General features: G+C 34.9%; 2 protein-coding genes, 1 long non-coding RNA gene and 1 other non-coding gene across 6 annotated transcripts in view; 1 reads left to right on the top strand and 3 right to left on the bottom strand.

The window, feature by feature from the left end:
• Nucleotides 1-24878, bottom strand: part of LOC104118046 (heme-binding-like protein At3g10130, chloroplastic) — a 49954-nt gene that overhangs the window by 18910 nt on the left and 6166 nt on the right. The gene's annotated exons all lie outside the window — the stretch shown is intronic.
• On the bottom strand, nt 247-3769 carry LOC104119445 (uncharacterized). 2 transcript variants are annotated; one of them, XR_691444.4, is made up of 3 exons: nt 3603-3769; nt 2801-2956; nt 247-1392 (listed from the first exon to the last, which is right to left on the bottom strand). It is a non-coding gene; the product is annotated as an uncharacterized lncRNA (long non-coding RNA). The 2 variants fall into 2 exon arrangements; XR_011413707.1 differs by lacking the exon at nt 2801-2956.
• Nucleotides 3591-3693, bottom strand: LOC117273240 (U6 spliceosomal RNA). Its single transcript, XR_004503232.1, has one exon. It is a non-coding gene; the product is annotated as a U6 spliceosomal RNA (small nuclear RNA).
• LOC104097754 (IQ domain-containing protein IQM3-like) lies at nt 10960-23576 on the top strand. Of its 2 annotated transcripts, none has more exons than XM_070195024.1 (10): nt 10960-11314; nt 11388-11502; nt 13139-13204; nt 13303-13391; nt 14383-14470; nt 14774-14920; nt 15030-15122; nt 15565-15666; nt 16233-16847; nt 23387-23576. In XM_070195024.1, exons 1-9 carry the CDS (start codon nt 11043-11045, stop codon nt 16734-16736), a joined length of 1476 nt encoding a protein of 491 aa, XP_070051125.1. In that variant the 5' UTR covers nt 10960-11042; the 3' UTR covers nt 16737-16847; nt 23387-23576. The 2 variants fall into 2 exon arrangements, with proteins under 2 accessions (XP_070051125.1, XP_070051126.1); XM_070195025.1 differs by having other exon boundaries at nt 10963-11296.

Consider the following 24878-nt stretch of genomic DNA (forward strand, 5'->3'; position numbering starts at 1 on the left):
TACAATACATTAATTATGCATATATTATACATTCAACGTCTAATATTTCAAAAACTTATTGGGTTGTTTGAATAAAAGAAAACGCATTTCCACTTTCCATATCCTTCGAGAAGCGGAACTTCAGAAATGTTCCTTTTTCTGTAACTACTTTGGAATAAAGAAAGAATAAGAAAATAAACCTGGATTTATTGCAAAAGCGAAGAAACTTGCAATAAAAGATGGAAAAAGAAAGAACTAGGAAATAAATCCCTTTAAATAAAATCTTTTATTACCACCAAAAAAAAGAGAAAATAAATCCCATTCTGCAACTACTTTGGTATTTTCCTAAATGAAAGCTACTTACTATAATTCTTAAGCACCAGACTTGTATAAAAACAGGTGACCCTAAGGCCACCTTAAGGTTTTGCATAACAGACTTGGTTTTGCATCAATCTTGCTCCTTCTCATATTCTTTGAGCTCTTAGTTTCTTTGCTTATGGTTTTTTTTTGCAGCAGCCATTGTTTGTTGCTCGTGCTATTGGTCCAGTCTTGTCTCCTTGTTCCGTCTTTCTCCTTGGCGAAGGAAGATGGTCCCGCGGGGATAGCAACTCTTCATCATCAGCTCCTGATCAAATTGCTGCAACCCTCAGTTTGCCTTCTCCACAACAAGGCACTGAGTACTTCGAGTCTGGACTGAGTTTTGCAATTCCTTGCGCAACAATCATGCCCTTTTTCTTCCTAAAGAATGCCATCCCACCACCACCTCAGTCTCATGACCTATCACCGATTGTCACCTTTATGAAGTTCTTCTATAAAGACTGTACCTTTTTTCAATGACTGTGGCAGAAACAAGGTTCTTCAAAAGCACTTATCTTTATGGATCAACTCGGCATCAATGACTACAAGCATGCATTCTTACATGGAAAATCTATATGTGAAATGTCTCATCTTGTGCCTGAAGTGGTGGAGACTATTAAAAGTTCAGTTGAAAAGCTCATCAATGAACCTGGAGTAAAACAATTATGGTCTCTGAAATTCTTCGTGTGGGCTGCTTTCCTGGTTTTTGGACTCTGTGAGGGTGATCCAATTCGCAAAAACAGAATATGCCACAGGGGACTGAATATGTTCTCGAAGCTTCACAATAATCACCTTTATTCAGGAGCTGCGATTAAAATACCCTGAAGTCCATATCATATATGCAGATTACTACAAAGCATTCACAGCTATTCTAAAAATCCATGGGCTTTCTGGGATTCAAAATGAAAACTTTGATGAAGGCATGTTGTGGCTACGGCGACAGTCCATTCAAATTTGATATGCAGAAACAGTGTGGAGCACAAAGAGTTGTGTTCTGGTAGGGCTTCGTATCTTCATTCGGATGGATTTCAACTGACTCTTGAGGCGTTGGAGAACCTGATGCATACGCTCTTCAATAAGAAATGATTTATAGTCCCAAAATTCAAGTTTGGAGAAGAAACAATAGCAGCAGTAACAAGGGATCATTCCAAGATTCATTCACGAGTTAGAGATAAGTCTTCTGTTGTTAGGCATTTACTCCTCGCCAAAGCCAGTTCTCTGTATGCAATACAATAGCATTGGATATTTTTCTAATCTGTTTAATTTGAAGGCTCGGTTCTCACTGCTTCATATGTAAAGGGGAATGCGCTCTTAGCTTATGTAACAACTAGCAATTCATTTCACTCATACTCAATAAAAGTATCCCGATTTAATTCAAATATTTTTCCAAGGTTTATTTATATATTTGTTATCTAGTTTATTTTGCTGTTGCCTTTCAACCTCTATCTCTAAGCGTGAGATTAAAAAAAGGTGTAACTATTTGTAAGAAGCTTAGCAATAGAAATAAGGATCTTGCCATCAATTAACTTCATATTATATACTTAGATGAGTAAGATTCCTTTTCTTTTGTGAAAAGACTTGGGCACCATGGGGTTGTGACTTATCATCTATGATTTGATGCTAGAGAACTAAAGCAACTTTTTTGCCCAATTAACCTTTTGGCCTAGTTGAAGGATCAAACATAAGCAGACCAGTTGAGTCTGGTCTACCTTTTGGTATCCGCTGTTTGTATATAAAAATTCAGTTAACAGCAATTCAGGCTCTACCCCAATTCACTTCACTTGATAAAAAAAGAATTTAAGAATTAGGAGAAACACAGTTAATTCACCTTTCTATCAGATCGAATCACTAGGGATGGAGTTGGGGATTATGGGGGAAGGTAAATAGAACCTAATCCATTTTGTTTGACCTTAAAATAACATATGCCGCATGATATTAGCCATCTAGACATTTTGATGTTAACACATATACAATAGAACAACAAACACAAGATGTGCAAGGATAAAGAATTCCTACTGCATCACAAATGCTCTAGGAGATGTTAATTATGCTATTCGGATGCAGAAAACTCGTGTACATGTGGTACCCATTTTCGACAGAAAGAACTAGTAGCTTGCCAATGGGTTGCAACGAAGAGACAATCAATTTTGTAAGTTCATAATTCAGTTCATTAGGTACCATTGTCTTGTCATTTTGCAGTCTATCTGTTGAACCACCTTTCACTATCTTCTGGGAATCAGGAATAGATCCCACGAACTGCATAATTATTTATATGCTGCCACATTACTAGGAGAGAGACATCATTTTTAAAAAGTCAAGGAACTTTAATACAGAGGACTTCAGAAAACAATCATATCTCAATCTTTCATACAACGTAGGTCAGCAATTCCACTTATAAAAAAAGGAAGTAAAGCAGTTTACAAAGCACCCAAAGATCAACAAACATTAACAAACAACGCAGTACCTTGTCTCACCATCCTTCACATATCTGTAGGTGCTATGATAACAATTAGGCATACGAAAGAACCATGTGTTATTCAAACAACCCCAGGACCTTCATTGGAGTCCCTTTTAGGAAGGCTCCTCCTTCAATGTCCTCGCTTAAAGGAAACACGCCATTCTTAAAGAAATAAAAAAAGGTTGCTTATATGACACGAAGGTTACTGGATGAGAAAAAGCTAACTGAAAAGCATTGCACAGTAGCTTAGAACATAGATACTTTCCGACATGCTTGACATAGAATAGCTACGAATTAGTATTTGTAGTTTCTTCATTTCAGAGAGAATTCTCATAAAGGAATTTACCAACAATTTGGACGAGCTTCCTTAACTTAAAGAGTATAGAAGGACGGCGAAAAACCGTTGCACAAAAAGCGGCTCAATGTGCAAGTAGATTAAATATAGTAGAATGAATCTATGAAATTTGTTGATTTTGAATAGCAAACAAATTTGCTTTGGTTAGTGGATGGGGGATTGCATAATGGGGGACAAAAGATAATCAATTTCAAGTTAACCATTGCATTACATGCATCAATATGATTAATAGAAAACTAATTGAACAGAGATCATGGAGTCATATATGTTCCTGATGTAATATGAGTGAATTTCCCAATAAAATTATGATAAAAACTAAATAATCAAACTAGGGCATAATAATACGCCTATTGCCGTCAGCTAAATTTGGGGAAACATGAAACCAAATAGATGAAAAAAAGCTCCGAATAGTTTATGAACATTTGCCGGCGAAAGGGGAAAAAAAATTTGGACCATTTCTCGATTTGTGCGTGTCATCCTTGCGCAGGGGCCATGCTAATCTTCTCTGTATCGTTCCAATTTTATCGGATGTCCCCGAAGGGACGAACTGAGATGTTGAGCTCCGTAATATAACGGGGAAACACAGAAGCTTTTGGTCGGTGTGGGATTATCTAGTTTGAGGGCTCGTTAGAATAGAACCGGAAAGGATTTTGTTTATTGTTTTGGGTCCTAAAGTTTCGAAAACCAAACTTTTCTCCCTATTTTAAGAACGTTTATTTCAACATCACCCCGTAAGTATTTCATTCACGTAATGAAGTTCCCTCTAAATTTCTGAAGATGTCAAAATTACCCTCCTTTTTCTACTATAATATCATAAAATTAGATTTTTGACCGTCTTTTAAAAGACTCAACACAAACAATTGGCTCATTCTTTATCATTATAACAAAGTTCGATTAAACTCGATTTGATGCTCAGATCTATATTATTCTAATCTCTTGACAATGTTATATCATGAGTTTTACCTTAGACTGGGGAAATACCTAGCTCTCAATCAGTTTTGTGTTTCTTCACTGTGCATAACATTTACTTGGTAATAAAATATACTCCCTCCGTTTCAATTTATGTAAACCTATTTCTTTTTTAGTCCGTGCCAAAAAGAATGACATATTTCCCTATTTGGAAACAATTTACCTTTATACAATGATTTATAGCCACACAACATATATGTGCCTCATTTTACACCACAAGTTCAAAAGTCTTCTCTCTTTCTTAAACTCTGTGCCCAGTCAAATAAGTTCACATAAATTGAAACGGAGGGAGTATATAATTACCAAAAAAATATTATATCATGACACTGTCTAAACTGCTCTAATTTATCAAACAGATCAACGGCTTATTATCGGTTTTAATATTTTTTATCTAAACTCAAAATTGCTAATTTATAAAATTCATTGTAACACTATACTTATCAAATACTTTTCATCAATTAATCCAATTGAACTCTAAAAGTAATTTTCAAGAAATATTTCGCAAAAAATAACTTTCGTTGTACCGAATACACCTTTTAACATATACTTTGATATGACCGAAGTCATTTTCCAACACATGTTTATGACAAATAGCCCGTGGTGAAATCCTCCTGCTAAACACTAAACTTCGAACGACTTCCTGAGAATCCCGATTGACTCATTCCTTTAATAAGGTATAGTAATGGTATAAAAATTTAATATTATTTTAATATTTTATTTGATTAGTAAATTTGGTATAAGTTATTTCGGAATTATAATTAGTATCGGGATAACTTATACCTTGTAGAGGGTGGGATAATTAGTGCCGGAATAACTTATATCTTCTTTTTAGAAATTATGCAATTATTATTTTTAATACAAATACCAAACAATGGATAAAAAATAATATCAGAATAGATAATCATAATATAATTTATCCCAATATAACTTATTCCGACGTAAGCAGTATTCAAACCAATAGACCGATGGAGTCTAATGCCAAAAACGATGCAACCCAATTTCCTTGAAGATGTCAGAATTCAGATAAAGCTGATGCACGTGTGTCCTAATTTTATTTTTATTTTTTGACAATTAGATAAGAATAATATTTGGACAAGTACATAAAACTTCAACTTAAAATCTGTGTACTTTCAGGAAGATTTTTTCAATATTAAGCAACAAGGGAGGATATAAATATCAAAAGCTTGGCTTGCCTATTTCTAATGTTCTATGAATTAATCAAACTTTAATTAACATTTTGAAGCAGCGAAGCAATTAAAATTGAATACAAAATGGGACCACTCATTCGTCTGCATATTTTCAAAAAATATTTCCAATTACTAAATATGGATATAGTTGCTAAGAATGGACAAACATTAGCTAAAATCTTGAGAAGAGATCAATCTAACTATTTAGGATGTCAGTGTTTATTTAATAACTAGAAATTTATAACACTCAATACAAGTAATAATTTTTTTTAAAAATGAGCAATCATATTAAAAAAGAATTAAACAGAAAAAATAAGAAACTAAAATGACGACATTGACAAGAGTGGTATGTATTATAGATAGACCAATGTACTTCATAAGACATAGAGGGATCAAGGAAATATGGAAATAAATAAGAAAAATGACATTGTATAGCCACTCTCAAAATAATAGCCGAAAAATATATAGTTTTTGTATAATTTTGTATATATATATTATGTATGTTATATACAAAAATTATATAAATTCTATACATTTTTTGACTACCAAATATAAATAGTTTCTAGCATTGGCTAAAAGTGAAAAAAAGCCCAAATAAATAACCTAAACTGAATACTAGCAATTTTTAATAAATGGAGCAGATGCAACGTAGAATTCGAACTTGCTTTTCCACAGCCTTGACCACAACTTTTTATTTATTGATAAAGACTTTTTCTTTATTTCTGGATAAAGACTTGGCCTTTTATTGGGTTTTTTGTTTGTTTATCTGCAAGACTTGACTTCGGAAATTTATTGGTCAAAATATTTGTATTTTCCCGTAATTAGAAGCTAGATAGTAGACCGGCATAATTGGGAGCGAATGATACCAAAATAATGACCCAATAATAATTGAAAGAAGTGCAAGTACAAGAACCTTGTAATCTGAAGTATTTCCTTCTTTTTTTTCCTCTTTTTTTATTATTTCCTTTTTCCTTTTAGGTATACAAAAGAGTAGTGTAAAAAAATATATTCATATTTAATGAAAAGACGATTATATTCAGTACGTTTTGAAGAGACATGATAAGTAAAAATTTACCCGTACCGGGTATTTACACCTAATGTAATTAAGTTAACCATAAAACACAATATAACGTGTATTAGGAGTCTTATTTTAAATAAATAAAAATAAAATAAATAAAGAAATTAAATCATACTAACATAAGTTAAAAAGAATCAGGGTTGCCGTCAGTTCTTGATTCTTCTTTCTTTTATTCCTGTGCTCTTACGACGTTCTTTTATTTCCAATCTAATTCCAAAGTTCTGCTTCATCAAGAGGAGCACCTTTAATGGTACGAAAACTTTCACTGTCTCCTTCACCAAAATTTACCCGGTTTCAATGAACAACTTGAAATTAAGGGTGGCAAGTGGTTCGGTCCAGGCCCGGGACCGCGGGCCAAACGGGCTAAACGGGTCAGGACCGTTTGGCCCGGGTTTAGTGGGCCTGGGCCGGTCTCGTGGGCCGGTCCTATGCTTTGGGCCCGCCAGGCCCGGTACCATTTAGCCCCGCCAGGGATCGGGCTATATATATAGTATATATATAGTATATATAGTATAGTATATATATACTATATATACAACTTAAGATATATAAGCTATATTTGATATACATATACATACATATATATATATATATATATATATATATATATATATATATATATATATATATAATAAATATGCTTATATCTATAAAAGCTTATATATATATATACTATACTATACTATATATACATCTTAAGATATACTATATATACATGTATATCTACTATACTATACTAGATATATATCTAGTATAGTATAGTAGATATACATGTATATATAGTATATCTTAAGATGTATATATAGTATATAAATCGAATATAGCTTATATATAGTAAAATGTATATATATTATAGTATAGTATAGTATAGTATAGTATATATATAGAGCTTTATAGTATAGTATATATATAAGCTTATATATATATATATATATATATATATATGTATATCGAATATATCGAATATAGCTTATATATCTTAAGTTGTATATATAGTATATACTATACTATACTATAATATGTATATATCTTACTATGTATATTATATATATCTTAAGATGTATACTATCGAATATGACTTATATACTATGTATATATATTATAGTGTGTGTGTATATATATATATCTTAAGATGTATATATAGTATAGTGTGTGTATATATATATATCTTAAGATGTATATATAGTATATCTTAAGATGTATACTATCAAATATGACTTATATACTATGTATATATAATATAGTGTGTGTGTGTATATATATATATATATATATATATATATATATATATATATATATATCTTAAGATGTATATATAGTATATAAATCGAATATAGCTTATATATCTTAAGATGTATATATAGTAAATCGAATATAGCTTATATATCTTAAGATGTATATATAGTATAGTATAGTATATATATATATAAGCTTATATATATATATATGTATATCGAGTATATCGAATATACTATGTATATATAGTATAGTGTGTGTGTGTATGTATATATATATACATAGTATATATATATATATATACACACACACACTATACTATATATACATCTTAAGGTGTATATATATATATATATATATATATATATATATATATACCATTTTATACATATATATATATATATATATATATATATATATATCTTAAGATGTATATATATACTATAATATACTATATATATACTATAATATATATATACATAGTTTATAAGTCATATTCGATAGTATACATCTTAAGATATACTATATATACATCTTACTATATATATATATATATATATATATAGCTTATATATCTTAACATGTATATATATCTTAAGATCTACTATACTATACTATATATATATCTAGTATATCTAGTATACTATGTATATATAGTATATCTTAAGATGTATATATAATATATTTTAAGATGTATATATAATATATTTTAAGATGTATACTATGTATATATAATATAGTATATATATATATTTTAAGATGTATATATAGTATATAGATCGAATATAGTTTATATATCTTTATTACTATTTTTTTTTCTCTAACTTCTATAAAAAAAATTAAAAATAGAAAGTTTCTGTTGGGCCCGTTTGGGCCTGTTTAGGCGCACTTAGGCACGGAACCGGCCCACTTAACCCGGGACCGTTAGTTCGTGGTCCCGGTCCCGAGCCGGTTCCAGCAATAAGCCCGCGAAGCCCGGGACCGTTTAGGACCGGACCGCATAGGACCGGCCCACTTAGGACCGGGCCTGCGAAGCCCACTTAGGACCGGGCTCGGGCCACTTGCCACCCTTAAGCTCAGGTAAAGAACTACCCAACCCGCATAACATTCAAATCAAGAAAATAGACGCTATAAACCTATCTCAATGGTTAGAAACAAAACACACGAAATAAGTATAAGGAACCATACTCAACATCTCACTGTTGCAGCATGCAACCCAATCTACATATCATACACGTGGCGGCGTGCCACCCGATCTACACATAATAATTAATAAGAAAATACCCATCGAGCCAAAATGCTCATATCCACGAAATGCCCTAATATCGACCACAAACACGCCAAGTGCTTAAACACAACCTTGGGGAGACAGATAGCGCCATGCGCTACAAAATGCCAAGCACGACTAAGGTTCAATAAGCGACCTGCATCTCAAGGACCATCTCTCTTATATAATACCACAAGCTACACATGACCACAACACACGAGTGAATAATCAAGTCGTCTCACAGCCCACGTGGCAAAACACTATAATAATTGGTCACGGTGATGTCTGACGGTGATTATGGTATCGATTGGTGGTAAGTGTTTGTGGTAGTGTTAGCAGATGATGGCGAATGGCGATTATAGATACTAGTAAGTAGTAACTAGTGATGCTAATGGTTGATAAAGTATAATTCAGCTCGAACGAAGTGAGAGTGAGGTCATTCAGAACCCGCTGGCTCCAGAAGGGGGGGGGGGAGGAGGAGGGGCTCCAGAGGCGCTGCCGCAGGCGCCAACACCGACATAAATTGCCCACCCCGCTCCCGATCAAAAAGAGCATGCGAGACTTCGAAGGGACATTCACACTTTGATTCGTGAGCAACTTCACGAGAACATTGTGAAAGGGGGAAATGGCGACTGCCCGTGCACTTTTCGGAAATGACAGAAATATAGTCCAGTGCCGCGAAGGCGATAATATCTTGCTTTCCATAGTTCAATAGAGAAAAGAGAGAAGAGCAGGCCGATTTCCTTTACTTTATTATTAAACTTAAACAAAGAATCGTTTGACTTTGAATGCCGAAACCTTGAAAGCAAGGAGGGGCCTCTTTCCATCCATAGAATCTCTTCCTTATGCTAGCACTTTCAGCTATCTTTCTTAACCTGCTTCTATCAAAGCAGCCTGTAAACTCCGACCATCGTCTCAGTGAAGTAGTGATTAGAGGAAATCAAATGAATCACAGCATGCAAACAATATTCAAAATCAGTTTCAAGAATGACCTGAGATTTTTCGACAAGAAAAAAGTTGGTTGAGACACGGGATGATAGGGCGGGCGGCCGATCCTCACGGTAATAATTATGCCAATTCTGCCTAAAAATCTCTTCAGGTGATCAAGGGGGCTGCTTTTTTTTTGTTTTGTTATACTAGCGGCAGCAAATCTATTAGTAAACAGGAGCCGCTATCGCTCACCCGGCTGGATGTCAATCTGACGGATGGATAGGCGTAGCAGAAAAGAAACTGCAAACAATTAGAGCCTTAACAAAGTTTATTTTAATTGGCAGACAATTAAGTAATTTTATTTTTTTTATAGTCTTACATTTGTCAGCTTATTTAGGTGTTGAGTAGTACTCCCTATGTGTGCATTAATTATTTTTTCATGAATTTTGTTTCTATATACTAATAGAGCTACGACTTATGTACATCACATGTCCTTTCAAAGATGACATTAAAATTCTTTCTTGATATTCATCACATGTCCCTTTAAGATTTATTACATCACATGTCCCTTTAAAGATGACACGTAACTGTATTTGTGTGGACTGTGACATTAATACTTTTATAAATTAATTTAATTTTTAACAATCGAGTATTCATTTATAAACTGTAAAGAACAAAATATTTTAACACTTACTATTTCCGGACAAAATTCTTATTCTCTATGTGTCATTTTATTTTATATGATAGGAGTACATTTTTTTTAATATTTGAAAATAATTTTTTCTATTATTTTAATTTACCCTTAAGGACATATGTCATATAACTCTCGTGACATTATCTTAAAATTATAAATTTCAAAAGTATTTTTTTATTTTCTTGAATTGTAGTCAAATAATGACACATAAATTGAAACGGGAGTGTATGAAATATTATGTCAACATTTACAAGGGGCCTTTATATACGGCTGCTAATAGCAGGTGAAATTTGAACACTAATTTTTATTCTTGTTAAATAAAGAAAGCTGATATATTATACTAGAATTAAGATTGTCAAAAATCACTTAAAAACCGTTTATTGATGGATATATAAACAAGCGCGTCGAATAACTTCGGTCGTACTTGTACTGGCCAAAACCGCAGAAACTTTGACCACGGCCACTACATATTACTCTTACACAGGCCACAGGGAATGAAAGCCTCCATTCATTTCAAATTCCTATATTTTCAATGGAAGTTGAAACTCACGCTCTCTCCAGTTTTGATCCCATGAACTCCCATTCTCCTCCTATTAACTCCATTTTAGACACGCCGTCTGTTGATAATAATGGCCGGAAATGCCAGTGGTTTGACTCCGTCGTCGGAGGTGGGATTCCGGTAGATAAGACGACGACGCAAGCGGCTATGACAGTGCAGAAGGTTTACAGGAGCTATCGCACCCGGCGCATGTTAGCGGACTCTGCTTTGGTTGCTGAAGAGCTCTGGTTTGGTTATCTCTTTACGTAGGAGTAATTTCATTCTTCTTCTTATTATTATTATTGCTTTAATGTTCTTATTTTGGTAATGTATTTGAAGGTGGCAAGCGATAGATTATGCTCGATTGAACCACAGTACAATTTCTTTCTTCAATTTTCCGACACCGGAGACGGCGGCTTCTCGGTGGAATCGCATCACTTTAAATGCTTCCAAGGTATCCTCACAGTTTTAATTTCAATTAATAGTACTATTATAGCTTCCAAGGTATCAGTAACTAATCCAGCGCGGCTGTCAAGTGGACGAATTAAAATCGTTGAATTAATGAATGGCTCATGAATTAACACGACCAACGTTTGTTTGAGTCAAGGATAGAGTCAACTTAGATTAAACAATAATTTTAATCTGTCTTTTCATTTATTTGTTTTAATAATTTGTTTAATCATCCAGTTAGATCGAAAAGGAGGGAAATGTAGATACAGAAAAATACACACTTGTGATTTTTAACTTGTTTGGCTTTAAAAACACTTTTGGTGTTAGGCAAACAACAATAGACCAACTTTTAAGCTAACCCTTACCTTCTAACTCTAATGAAAAAGCTTTTCTTTACATTGTAGAAGTAAAATTGAGTAACATTATAAAGAGAAAAAAGATAAACGCCCCAAAACCAAACCAAACGGAAGAAGAATTTTTTTCTCTATAGAGTGGGTGAAAATATATAATAACAAAAAGGATCACAACAAAACAACCCCAAGCCCCCCAATCCCCCACTTTGTTAAGAGAGAAAGTGTGTAACACCCAAAAAAATCAAATTAACTTTTTTTTTTCTTTATAGGAAATAAAATTTGTGACAATGGAGAAAGGACAATATATCAAACAAACTAACGGCTTGTTTGGATAGTTGTTACTCATTGTATCGTATTATATTATTATCCCAAAATAATATTTGTTGTATTGTATTGTTAAATCCATTGTTCCGGAACAATGAAAAGTCTCATTTTTTGAAACAACCGATTTGATGTGGTGAGATTGTTTCCTATTTTTCTTTCCAATTATGTCCTAGCTTATTACTCCATAATTATATTTTACCCTTTACCTTTTTTTTATTTTATTTTAACTCCAAATCTCCCACCTATAACATGTACTGTCTTCGTCTCTTTTTTCCAGAACTTCTGCCGCTTCCAACTCCAACGTAAAATCATGAATTTAATTGCTTAATCTATTTATAAGACATATTTGGTGATAAATTAGTAGAAATGAGTTTTCTTAAATTATTTTTATGCTTAATTCTTGATAACTTTAATATTTAAACAATTGAGGGTATTTTAGTAAACTTATCAGTTAAAGTACAGTACGATACAGTCAAACCAAACTGTAAAATATTATTTAACAACAGAAAATACTATAATCTATTCAAACGTTGTATTTATAAAATGATACAATACAATACAATACATTATAAAACGATGGATAACAACCATCCAAACAAGCTGTAAACCAAATTGTTTTCTAGTTTTTGACTAAACTTTTATGCTATTTGTACATCATGCCCCTTTATAATTTTAAAATTAAGAAAATGACTTTTTTAGATCTCTTACACATAAAAGATAGATCTCTTACGTGTAAATTTTCTGATGTATAAAAAAAAGAAGTAGTATCATGAAACTATAAACAAGTTTCTAAAAAGCCATAAAACTAAGTGACTCTAAATTTTTTTAACTAAAACTTTTAAAGGTTAATTCTGAAACCTGTAAATTAATTAAAGTGGATATATTATTGGATGGAAGCTTTGACGTCTTACTATTCACGAAACAAAGACAAGTACTATATAATTTCATTTACATTTTGCCCAGGTTGGAAAGGGATTATCCAGAGATGGAAAAGCTCAGAAATTAGCTTTTCAGCACTGGATTGAGGCGGTGAGTCATTGCCGCCCACTTTGGCTTTTATTTGAATGTACCCAATATGCATTATTGATGTTTGTATTTTTCTGACCTTGGTTTTGTGGTAAATGTAGATTGACCCACGCCACCGATATGGACATAGCTTGCATATGTACTATGAAGAGTGGTGTAAAACTGATGCTGGTCAGCCCTTCTTCTTTTGGTAAGAAAGCTGAATGGTGGAATTGGCACATCACAAAGTTTGTATTGGTATATTTTTGCGGTAAATAATTTTTTTGTGGCGGGGGGGGGGGGGGGGGGTATTCGATAAATTTTGGATTGAAAGAACAGTGTTGTGCTTATTTTTACTGCTTCTGGTTTTTGGTTGGGTTAAATTTATTTTTCCTCGTTCTCTTTTTTGGCAATTGTTGCAAATTTTTGTTTTTGTGTTTTTTCTTAATTATGGAATTCATGACCAGCCTTGATCGTTAGGCAATTTTTGGCCTTTCTGAAGTGTGACTCACACACGGCCAGGAGGAAAAGAAGAAGGGGGGGGGGGGGGGGGCTTAGCCCTTAGAAATCGTCAAGTAGATCGAAGAGGCCTTAAGTGGAATGTGAGCTTGCTTCCGTGATTAGCATGAGATTTATATGAAAATAAAGAAAGAATTTCTGGTCCACTTTTCATGCGGCTCTTTCTAAAAAGAAGTAGAAAGCTCTATTCCACGAAAGGAAAACGGGCGGCATCGTGGTAGTTCTTCGACGGAAAGATCAATATACAGCTTATGTAGCTTAGTCTTTAGACCTTTTTGAAGAAGGTTATAGAAAGAATTACAAAAGAGAAAAAGAAGTAATTCCAGAAGTAGATACTAGTCGTCCTAATAAAACAAATAATATTCAAAATTTAGTGGAACTGTTTGTTTGATTTGCATTCACGCCGCCAAGATAAAATCAACATAAATGCGAATCTATTTTGGACATTACTGATTATTTCATGTATCACAGTTTCTAATATGTACTGGAAATTGAGGTATTTATTTACTGCACAGCAGTCGACTAATCTTGTGCTACTTCAATATGAAGTCTAAGAACATTGTGCATTACTGGGTTCTTTTTTCATTTAACTGCAGTCTCTGTACTATATGGATAATGCAACATGATTTGAAGTTACTTGTAAGACATAGTAAGGAGTGACTAATTTTTTTTGGAACATACAGGTTGGATCTTGGAGATGGCAAAAAGGTTGATCTCAAAGAATGTCCAAGATCTAAGCTTCAGAAACAATGTATTAAGTATCTTGGACCGGTATGTGCAAAATCTTTGTTATTAATTGCAATGCGATGCTTAGCATCAATATACAAATGGCTTCTCATATCCATGCACAGACATTGGTTTCTCTTTATATATATGATTTGCTCTATTATACAGTGCTAATATTAATTACCTCCATTGCATGTTCTAGTAATGTTCTTTTTGTCCTTGATTAAGAAAAGAGACAGTATTTTTTGCCTGCTGAGTCAAAGAGTAAACTCTGCATCATTTCCTTAGCTGCATTGTTTGATATTAGCATGCAGCTCTAATTATTCGTTGTTTTCTTTCTGTTCTCAGCAAGAGAGAGAACATTATGAATATATAGTGGCTGAAGGGAAAATTGTGCATAAACAAACTGGAAATTATCTTGATACAACCAATGGGTTGCCAGAGGCAAAGTGGATTTTTGTAATGAGCACCTCAAAAAACCTCTATGCTGGCGAGGTAAGTGGTAGAAGTTATTGCAGAAATGCTTTTTTTTATGATAATCCTGCAAAAAGAGAGTGTTTTTCTTTCGTTAACGCGAAAGGTTTGCTATTCTAATGCCTTTCAGAAGAAGAGAGGAATATTTCATCATTCCAGCTTTCTTGCTGGTGGGGCTACGTTAGCTGCTGGAAGACTAGGGGTAACGGATGGGATACTTAAGGTAAATATCTATTATCATTGTATTTAATTGTTGCATTAGACTGTTACACGATATATCTCAAGAACTAAAGTAATCAGGCCAAGGTTCTTTTCCCTATGCACGAGTCATTTCTTCTCAAATTTATGTCTATAAAATTCTAATTCTGCTCCAAATTAGTATACTGAAAAAGTTCAGTGACACCACCTTTTGCAAAATTTGTTTAGATTGTGCAACCATAATTGCATATAGAATTAGAAGCTATATGAAGAGAAGATTGCCTTCCCTTTTGTCTTCCATATCTGTTTTCAAAACCTAAGATGTATTATTTGCAAATGAAAGGTAAGAAAGAATATGGATAGTGCCACCTGAATCATATGCGTGTAGCTTGAAAGCTAAACTCCAGTTACTGTTCACAAAGTTTAGCTTGGCTCTATGCTGTGCTCTGACATTTTATTCTTTTCAGTCTATTTCAGCATATAGTGGGCATTATCGGCCAAATGATGATAGTCTTGACAGCCTTTTATCATTTCTCAAGGAAAATGGAGTCAACCTGGATGAGGTTAAGGTTAGTGATTTTCATGTCTTTCCTACTTCCATATACCTACTTTTTAACTGTAATGTTTGCAGCACCAAGAAATCTGATTTTTGATATCTCAGCAATGAATATAAAACGGACAATGGCCATGCCAAAGAAAATAGAAAGTACAATGTTAGTGAGACTTAGGGGCCCCGTCCCTTCAAGCCTAATACCACTAGACTGGGGAATCAACTCCTTCAAATGCCCTATGTAACTCTACACATCCTGATAGTATATAATTTCTTTGGTTCCATTTCATCTTTGAGATACTTAGTAATGATGGTTTCATTTTCTTTTTCCGTATCATGTTCCAATGATCTAATGTAACATAATGGTTTTTTCTTCTTTCCTTACCATGTGCCATTTGCATCTAATCTAATGTATGCTTTCCCTTTATGGAATGGGACAATGCTTACTGCGTCCAAGTATCTTGAAGGGCTGCTTCTCCTTACCTGATAGTTGTCTACTCTGCATATGATTTTACTTATGAATGGTTTTGATTAAGTATTCGGTTCTAAAATCAGTTAATCCTTATCGTTTTTAAATTATATCAGATAAGAAAGGTAAAAGAAGACGACGAGAGCAATGTAGAGGCACTGTCATCTGAGAGTCACTCTGTGTCTGAACTTTCAACTATATCTGATTCCCCTCTTCAAGTTGATGATCCGAAGGAAGAGGAAAAGGACCTTTCCTCGGATTTAATGAGAAGTACTCGAGTTCAAGAGACAAGTAGCTATAAGAGAACACTCTCGGGTGGTCTTGAGAGCCCAAGAACAGAGGTGCCAACGACTGCAATACTGCAAAGGATCAACTCAAAGAAGTCTGCAAAGTCGTATCAGCTGGGTCATCAACTCTCCCTGGCATGGTCAACTGGTGCTGGTCCAAGAATTGGCTGCATTGCTGACTACCCTGCTGAACTAAGGCAGCAGGCCTTGGAACTGACTAACCTCTCACCTAGACCCTGTTCTGCATCATCAATTCCAAGGCCGATTGATGATATTGTATCACCTACTTGTCCTTCACCAGTTCTTTGCAATGGGGATGTAACACGCACCTGAACCGAGGTTTTGTTAGAGCATAATTAGTCATTTTTTATCCTTTGTGCGAGCAAGCTGTAGTGAGCGCAAATGTATTCTTCTGCGTATTCTCTTGGCAGTTATTCAACAGTAGTTACTGTTGAGGTTTTATTTTTAAGATGTAATATTCTTAAAATGAGGGTGAATGGGAAGTGGAGGGAAAATAAAATTTTGAGTAAAATTTTAAGTTTCCCCCTCTTAACAATGAGACATTGTCCCATATTGGAAGTGGAAGACATTTTTGGTGGGTATATATATAATTGCTCTTCTTGTAGCTCTTAAAGAGTTAAGAAGAAAGCAAGCCTCGCGCCGTCGTCGTCGTCGCTCGCTCGGCTCGGCTTCGGCTACGGCTACGGCTACGGCTACGGCTACGGCTACGGCTACGGCTACGGCTACGGCTACGGATACGGATTCGGATTCGGATTCGGATTTGGTCAATCCGTATTTGTAAACGGATATTTTCCAATTTGGCAGCCGGATAATGGTCTTCCCACCATGAAGTGCTTGCTCCACAAATATGAAGTGCTTGCTCCACAAGTATGTAATGCTTGCTCCACCATGAAGGGTGGACGTTTGGTCTTGCACTCCTTCTTGGCTGCTATATATATGAGCAGCAAATGTTGAAGAAAGATACTAAAAAACTCAACATACAATTCGCTCAACAAATTGGCTATACATTGCACTCCTTCCTCTCAGAACTTCCATACGTTTTTCTGAGTATATACTCCTTCGTTCTGCATTGTTTTTTAACTTCAAACAAAGCAACTGTAAGTGTGATTTGCTACCGAACTTTGTGTTCGCCGAAACACTGGGGTTTGAAGTACCGCTACACCAGTGTGTTATTCGTTCTATCCTGGGAGGAAATAATCCATTACCTTGGGTACTAGGAGGGGATTAAATTCCTTAAGGAAACACTGTGAATTCAGTGGGCTCGAATTTATTATTATTGTTTCATTACGTTAACTTATATTTTGCAGAATTAATATTTACAAATACAGGAATATTGACGGGAATAACAATCTTAAGGAATTTAATATTTATTTCTGTACTTGTGTTATTCTTATTATTCTGCAAACTAAAACCTTTGTGGTTTGTGTACTCCCGTTTTGGAGAGTTAAGCCTTCGTGGCGTTTTGTTGGATATTAAAATCTACGTGATTTTTACTCCAGTTTGAAAACGTGTATTAAACGTTTGTTTGTGTCATTCTTTTACAGAAAAGATGATGACTGAAAACGAAAACCAAGCTGTTCCGATGGCGACTGCCAACGCAACGACAAGCCGAACACCGGCGTTGGCACCGGCAGAAAAACCCGGAAAATTTTCCGGGATTGATTTCAAACGCTGGCAGCAGAAGATGTTCTTCTACTTAACTACGTTATGTCTACAGAAGTTCATCAAGGAAGATGTTCCTGATCTGCCGGATAAAACTCCAGATAATGAACGCTTTCTCGTGATTGAAGCGTGGAAGCATTCTGATTTTTTATGCAAGAATTATATTCTTAGCGGACTGGATGATAATCTGTATAATGTATACAGTAGCATGGAGACATCCAAAGAATTGTGGAATGCGCTTGAAAAGAAATATAAGACTGAAGATGCCGGGATGAAGAAATTCGTTGCCGCAAAATTTCTGGACTACAAAATGATAGATAGCAAGTCTGTTATTACTCAAGTCCAGGAATTGCAAGTGATTATTCATGATCTACTTGCTGAATGTCTTGTAATCAACGAAGCATTCCAAGTAGCAGCAATGATTGAGAAGTTGCCTCCGTTGTGGAAGGACTTCAAAAATTATTTGAAACACAAACGAAAGAAAATGTCCCTTGAAGATCTCATTGTTCGGTTGAGAATCGAAGAGGACAATAAAGCTGCTGAAAGGAGAGGCCGTGGAAATTCAACAATAATGGGAGCAAATATTGTTGAAGCTAACAAAAAGAGGAAGAAGGCTTCTGGTCCGAAATACAACCCAAGCAAGAAGCGGTTCAGTGGAAACTGCTACAACTGTGGGAAAACCGGACACAAATCTACGGAGTGTCGTGCTCCGAAGAAAGACAAGAAAAGGGGTCAAGCAAACATGGTAGTAAACCATGATGATGTTGATAACTTGTGTGCCATGCTCTCTGAATGTAACTTGGTGGGAAATCCTAAACTGTGGTGGTTTGATTCAGGAGCCACTCGCCATGTTTGTGCAGTTAGAGAGGCTTTTGCTACCTATGCTCTTGCTGAACCCGGAGAGACAGTTTATATGGGAAATGCTTCAACAGCAAAAGTTGAAGGATATGGGAAGGTATTTCTAAAAATGACTTCTGGCAAGGTCATGACTTTGAACAATGTCCTTCATGTTCCCGAAATGAGAAAGAATTTAGTCTCTACTGGACTTCTTGTTAAGCACGGTTTTAAGTGCGTTTTTGTATCCAACAAGGTTGTAATTAGTAAGAATGAAATATTTGTGGGAAAAGGTTACCTCACCGAGGGCCTTTTCAACCTAAATGTAATGGTTGTTGAAAATAATAATAATATTTCAGCTTTCTTCTTACTTACTTGAGTCAAATGATTTATGGCATGTACGTTTGGGTCATGTCAATTATAAAACCTTGCGGAAAATGATTAACTTGGAAGTACTGCCCAAGTTTGAATGCGAAAAATCAAAATGTCAAACATGTGTGGAATCTAAGTATGTTAAACATCCTTATAAGTCAGTTGAAAGGAATTCAAATCCTTTAGACTTAATTCACACAGATATTTGTGACATGAAGTCAATACCATCTCGCGGTGGAAAGAAGTATTTCATAACTTTTATTGACGATGGTACTCGATATTGCTATGTTTACTTACTGAATAGTAAAGATGAAGCAATAGACGCATTCAGGCAATACAAAAATGAAGTTGAAACGCAACTTAACAAGAAAGTAAAAATGATAAGAAGTGATAGGGGTGGTGAATATGAATCTCCTTTTGAAGAAATATGTTTAGAATATGGAATTATTCATCAAACAACAGCCCCTTACACGCCCCAATCTAATGGGATTGCGGAAAGAAAGAATCGCACATTAAAGGAGATGATGAATGCGTTGTTGATAAGTTCTGGTTTGCCACAGAACTTGTGGGGGGAAGCCATTCTTACGGCTAATCGAATATTAAATCGAGTGCCCCATAGCAAAACACAATCCATTCCTTATGAACAATGGAAAGGAAGGAAGCCCAACTTGAATTATTTTAAAGTGTGGGGGTGTTTGGCAAAAGTGCAAGTTCCTAAACCCAAAAGGGTAAAGATAGGACCGAAAACCGTTGATTGTGTTTTCATAGGATATGCGACAAATAGTAAAGCATATCGATTTCTGGTTCATAAATCAGAAAATCCCGACATTCATAATAATACGGTTATAGAATCAGATAATGCTGAGTTTTTTGAAAATATATATCCGTATAAAAAGGAATGTGAGTCGTTTGGTGAAGGATCTAAACGACCTCGGGAAGAAACAAAAGAAAGTACATGTAATCAGGAGAATCCAAGACGTAGTAAACGTCAAAGAACGTCTACTTCATTTGGACCAGATTTTGTGACTTTCTTATTGGAGAATGAGCCTCAAACATTTAAAGAAGCTATGACTTCTTCGGAATCATTGTTTTGGAAAGAGGCAGTCAATAGTGAAATAGAATCCATATTGAACAACCATACATGGGAATTGGTTGATCTTCCTCCTGGAAATAAACCTTTGGGTTCTAAATGGATTTTTAAGAGAAAAATCAAAGATGATGGCACTATTGATAAATTCAAGGCAAGGCTCGTAGTCAAAGGGTATAGACAACGAGAAGGTCTAGACTACTTTGATACATACTCTCCAGTTATAAGAATTATGTCCATACGGATGTTAGTAGCATTAGCTGCAGTGTATGGTCTTGAAATTCATCAAATGGATGTTAAGACGGCCTTCTTAAATGGAGAGTTGGAGGAAGAAATTTACATGGAACAACCTGAAGGGTTTGTGGTTCCAGGTAAAGAAAAGAAGGTATGTAGACTTGTTAAGTCTCTTTACGGACTAAAACAAGCACCCAAACAATGGCATGCGAAATTTGACCAAACAATGTTGTCAAATGATTTTAAGATAAATGAATGTGATAAATGCGTGTACATTAAAAATGTTCCAAATCACATAGTCATTGTTTGCCTATATGTGGATGATATGTTGATAATGAGTAATGACATTGCCAACATAAATGCTACTAAGCGTATGCTCAATAGCAAGTTTGATATGAAAGACTTGGGAGTTGCTGATTTAATTCTGGGAATTAAGATCAATAAGACTCCTCAAGGTCTGGCATTGTCACAATCTCATTATATTAAGACAGTACTTGAAAAATTCAAGCACTTGGGCTTTAAAGTTGCAAAGACTCCAATTGACGTGAATCTTGCATTAGCAAAGAACAAAGGCCAAAGCATATCACAATTGGATTATGCTCGTGTATTGGGATGCTTAATGTATATCATGAATTGTACACGACCAGACATAGCTTGTGCTATAAGTAAACTGAGTCGATATACGAGCAATCCAGGCCAATCTCATTGGATGGCAATGAAACGAGTTTTGGGATATTTAGAACATACCCAGAACTTTGAATTGCACTACAGTAATTTTCCTGCGGTGATTGAGGGATACTGTGATGCAAATTGGATCACCGGTTCAACTGATTCTAAGTCCACGAGTGGATATGTATTCACTATTGGTGGAGGAGCGGTATCTTGGAAGTCGTCCAAACAAACATGTATTGCCCGCTCTACAATGGAGGCTGAATTCATAGCCTTAGATAAAGCCGGTGAAGAAGCTGAATGGCTCCGGAATTTCTTGGAAGACATTCCATTTTGGCCCAAACCGTTGGCACCAATATGCATACATTGTGATAGTCAAGCGGCAATTGGAAGGGCTGGGAGCGTCATGTATAACGGTAAATCTCGTCATATACGACGAAGACATAAAACCGTTAGGCAATTACTCTCTAGAGGAATTATCACAATTGACTATGTAAAGTCAAGTGATAATGTGTCGGATCCACTTACAAAAGGCCTAACTAGAGAGGTAGTTGAGAAATCATCAAGGGGAATGGGGCTATGGCCGAGAACAAGTCATTGTGGCGGTAACTCTACCTAGAAGACTGGAGATCCCAAGATCTAGGTTCAAAGAGATCAAACAAAGTCATTAATGACGGTTCAACATTGTCAAATAAAATTTTAGTCCATTCTCGTGATGAGACAATGTTCAGTACCAAGGATAAAGCATTAAGGCTTTTTAATGATTTCTAAATTTGATACGGGGTATATCAAATAGTGTATCTACAGGATGACACGTTTAGGAATCACCTATTTAAGTGTGAAGTGTGAGCCGCTTCAAGGAGAACTTTGTAAGGCCAGTTCTCTACGCACTTATGAAACCAGGCGGTGTTCATGGCTGAAACGAACACAACAATGAGAACCAAAGACGGTTAAGGGTTGATTGTGTGACTTATGGTTGTCTAGGTATACACCAAAGATCGACGGTTCAAAGATATCAAATCTACCGATTGACCGAGTATATCCGACATAAGTTTACTACGGAAAGTTCAAAGGGAAACCTACTTATCCAGATGCAATTAATCCTTGCTTGTAAATCACACAGTTTTTCATGCATACTTCCGTGATATAGCCATTCCCCATTCATGTGGGGGATTGTTGAGGTTTTATTTTTAAGATGTAATATTCTTAAAATGAGGGTGAATGGGAAATGGAGGGAAAATAAAATTTTGAGTAAAATTTTAAGTTTCCCCCTCTTAACAATGAGACATTGTCCCATATTGGAAGTGGAAGACATTTTTGGTGGGTATATATATAATTGCTCTTCTTGTAGCTCTTAAAGAGTTAAGAAGAAAGCAAGCCTCGCGCCGTCGTCGTCGTCGCTCGCTCGGCTCGGCTTCGGCTACGGCTTCGGCTTCGGCTTCGGATTTGGTCAAATGATCGATTGATTGATTAATTTTTTGGACCAAATTTATTTGTTAATAGTAAATATTAACGTAAGATTATCCGTATTTGTAAACGGATATTTTCCAATTTGGCAGCCGGATAATGGTCTTCCCACCATGAAGTGCTTGCTCCACAAATATGAAGTGCTTGCTCCACAAATATGTAATGCTTGCTCCACCATGAAGGGTGGACGTTTGGTCTTGCACTCCTTCTTGGCTGCTATATATATGAGCAGCAAATGTTGAAGAAAGATACTAAAAAACTCAACATACAATTCGCTCAACAAATTGGCTATACATTGCACTCCTTCCTCTCAGAACTTCCATACGTTTTTCTGAGTATATACTCCTTCATTCTGCATTGTTTTTTAACTTCAAACAAAGCAACTGTAAGTGTGATTTGCTACCGAACTTTGTGTTCGCCGAAACACTGGAGTTTGAAGTACCGCTACACCAGTGTGTTATTCGTTCTATCCTGGGAGGAAATAATCCATTACCTTGGGTACTAGGAGGGGATTAAATTCCTTAAGGAAATACTGTGAATTCAGTGGGCTAGAATTTATTATTATTGTTTCATTACGTTAACTTATATTTTGCAGAATTAATATTTACAAATACAGGAATATTGACGGGAATAACAGTTACTTCATTTCATCCTCCCACGCTCTTCCTGTTTATCTTTCTGCTGTTAGTTTACTTTGTGAGTTTGTGCTGTCCTTGGTAGTTCATTCAGTCCAAGGATAGAATCTGCAGAGGAACTTTATTAGCAATAACCATAAAAAGGTTATATTAAGGGTGTGTTTGGTATGAAGGAAAATATTTTTTGGAAAATGTTTTCCAATTTTTTCCTCGTGAAGGGAAAATATTTTTCAAAAGAAGGGAAAACATTCTTCAAAATTCTTACTCACCCTATTTCACACTCTTACTCCCCTCCCCCCCCCCCCCTTTCCCTTCCCCTAGCATCGCCACAACCACTCCGACTCTTAGACCCTAACCTACCACCCTCCCCTGCCCTTACCCATTTTGTTTCATATATTGTTTGCCTATATTATATATTTTTTAAAAATATTTTTTGCTGCCTAACCAAATACCGAAAAATAAGTTCAGAAAATGTTTTCTAAGGAAAACCTTAGAAAACGTTTTCCAAGGAAAATACCAAGCACACACTAAGTGCCTATTACAGACTTTGCAAAACAAATTTACAACTATAGTAAACAAGAGTTGGACAAGTTACTAAAATATAAGGGGTCGTTTGGTAAGATGCATTAGATAAATTAATGTATGCATTAGCTTTTATTATTATTAATAATACCTTGTTTGGTATATTTTTTGAACCAATGCATTAGTTATGCAAGCATTAGTTATACACCCTATTTGATATTATCCTATGCATAACTAATGCATAGGAAACCATGGTATTAACAATGCAATGAGTTTTAATGCATGCATTGGCTTAGTTAAAGACAAAATTGCCCTTAAAAATTTATGCTTGATTAAAATATGCTATTATATTAATGCAAGTTTAATGTAAAGTTTGATACCGAAATTGCTCCCGCTATTTATATCCCCAGCTAATTTCTTCATTGTAAATTTATAAATCTGTACTCTACTACTACGTACTAGAATGCACTTGTAATCAACTCATTTTCCTTTTATTTTTTTAATTCAAACTTTCTTTGCCTAATAATCCAAGAAAGTGGAAAAATAAAATTGTATCCCTTGTAGATAAATAAATACTTAGCATATTTCCTTTTTTATAAGTAAATATTCAGTTCTATACTACAATATTGGTAGACAAATCAAATAATTTTTTTAAAAACCTTTTTCATATAAAAACATTCTTCATCATATGTTTCTTTTAAAAAGATAAAGTGATCGACTGGTTATGAGAGTATTTTTGTAAACAAATAATTTTTTAAAACATTGTGCAATGCTTTAATACATCAAACCAAACAATGGATAAGCAATATGTCAGCATACCTAATGCCAACATAACTAATGCAAGCATAACTAATACACCTTATTCAACATTATTTTTATGCACCTTACCAAACGGCTCCTAAGTTAACCGTATGTTCTTCCAAGTATAGGCAACTAAAGTCATATGATTGAGTTTTTACTGTGTGTGATTTA

This window comes from Nicotiana tomentosiformis, chromosome 2 (genome assembly GCF_000390325.3).
Source record: "Nicotiana tomentosiformis chromosome 2, ASM39032v3, whole genome shotgun sequence".
Lineage (NCBI taxonomy): Eukaryota > Viridiplantae > Streptophyta > Magnoliopsida > Solanales > Solanaceae > Nicotiana > Nicotiana tomentosiformis.

Bases quoted from the DNA above. Each gene is read 5' to 3' on its own strand.
- LOC104097754 (XM_070195024.1), top strand. From the start codon at position 11,043: ATGGAAGTTGAAACTCACGCTCTCTCCAGTTTTGATCCCATGAACTCC. The intron at 14,921-15,029 runs GTAAGTGGTAGA...AATGCCTTTCAG, and splicing joins AAAACCTCTATGCTGGCGAG to AAGAAGAGAGGAATATTTCA. The intron at 15,667-16,232 runs GTTAGTGATTTT...AAATTATATCAG, and splicing joins TCAACCTGGATGAGGTTAAG to ATAAGAAAGGTAAAAGAAGA.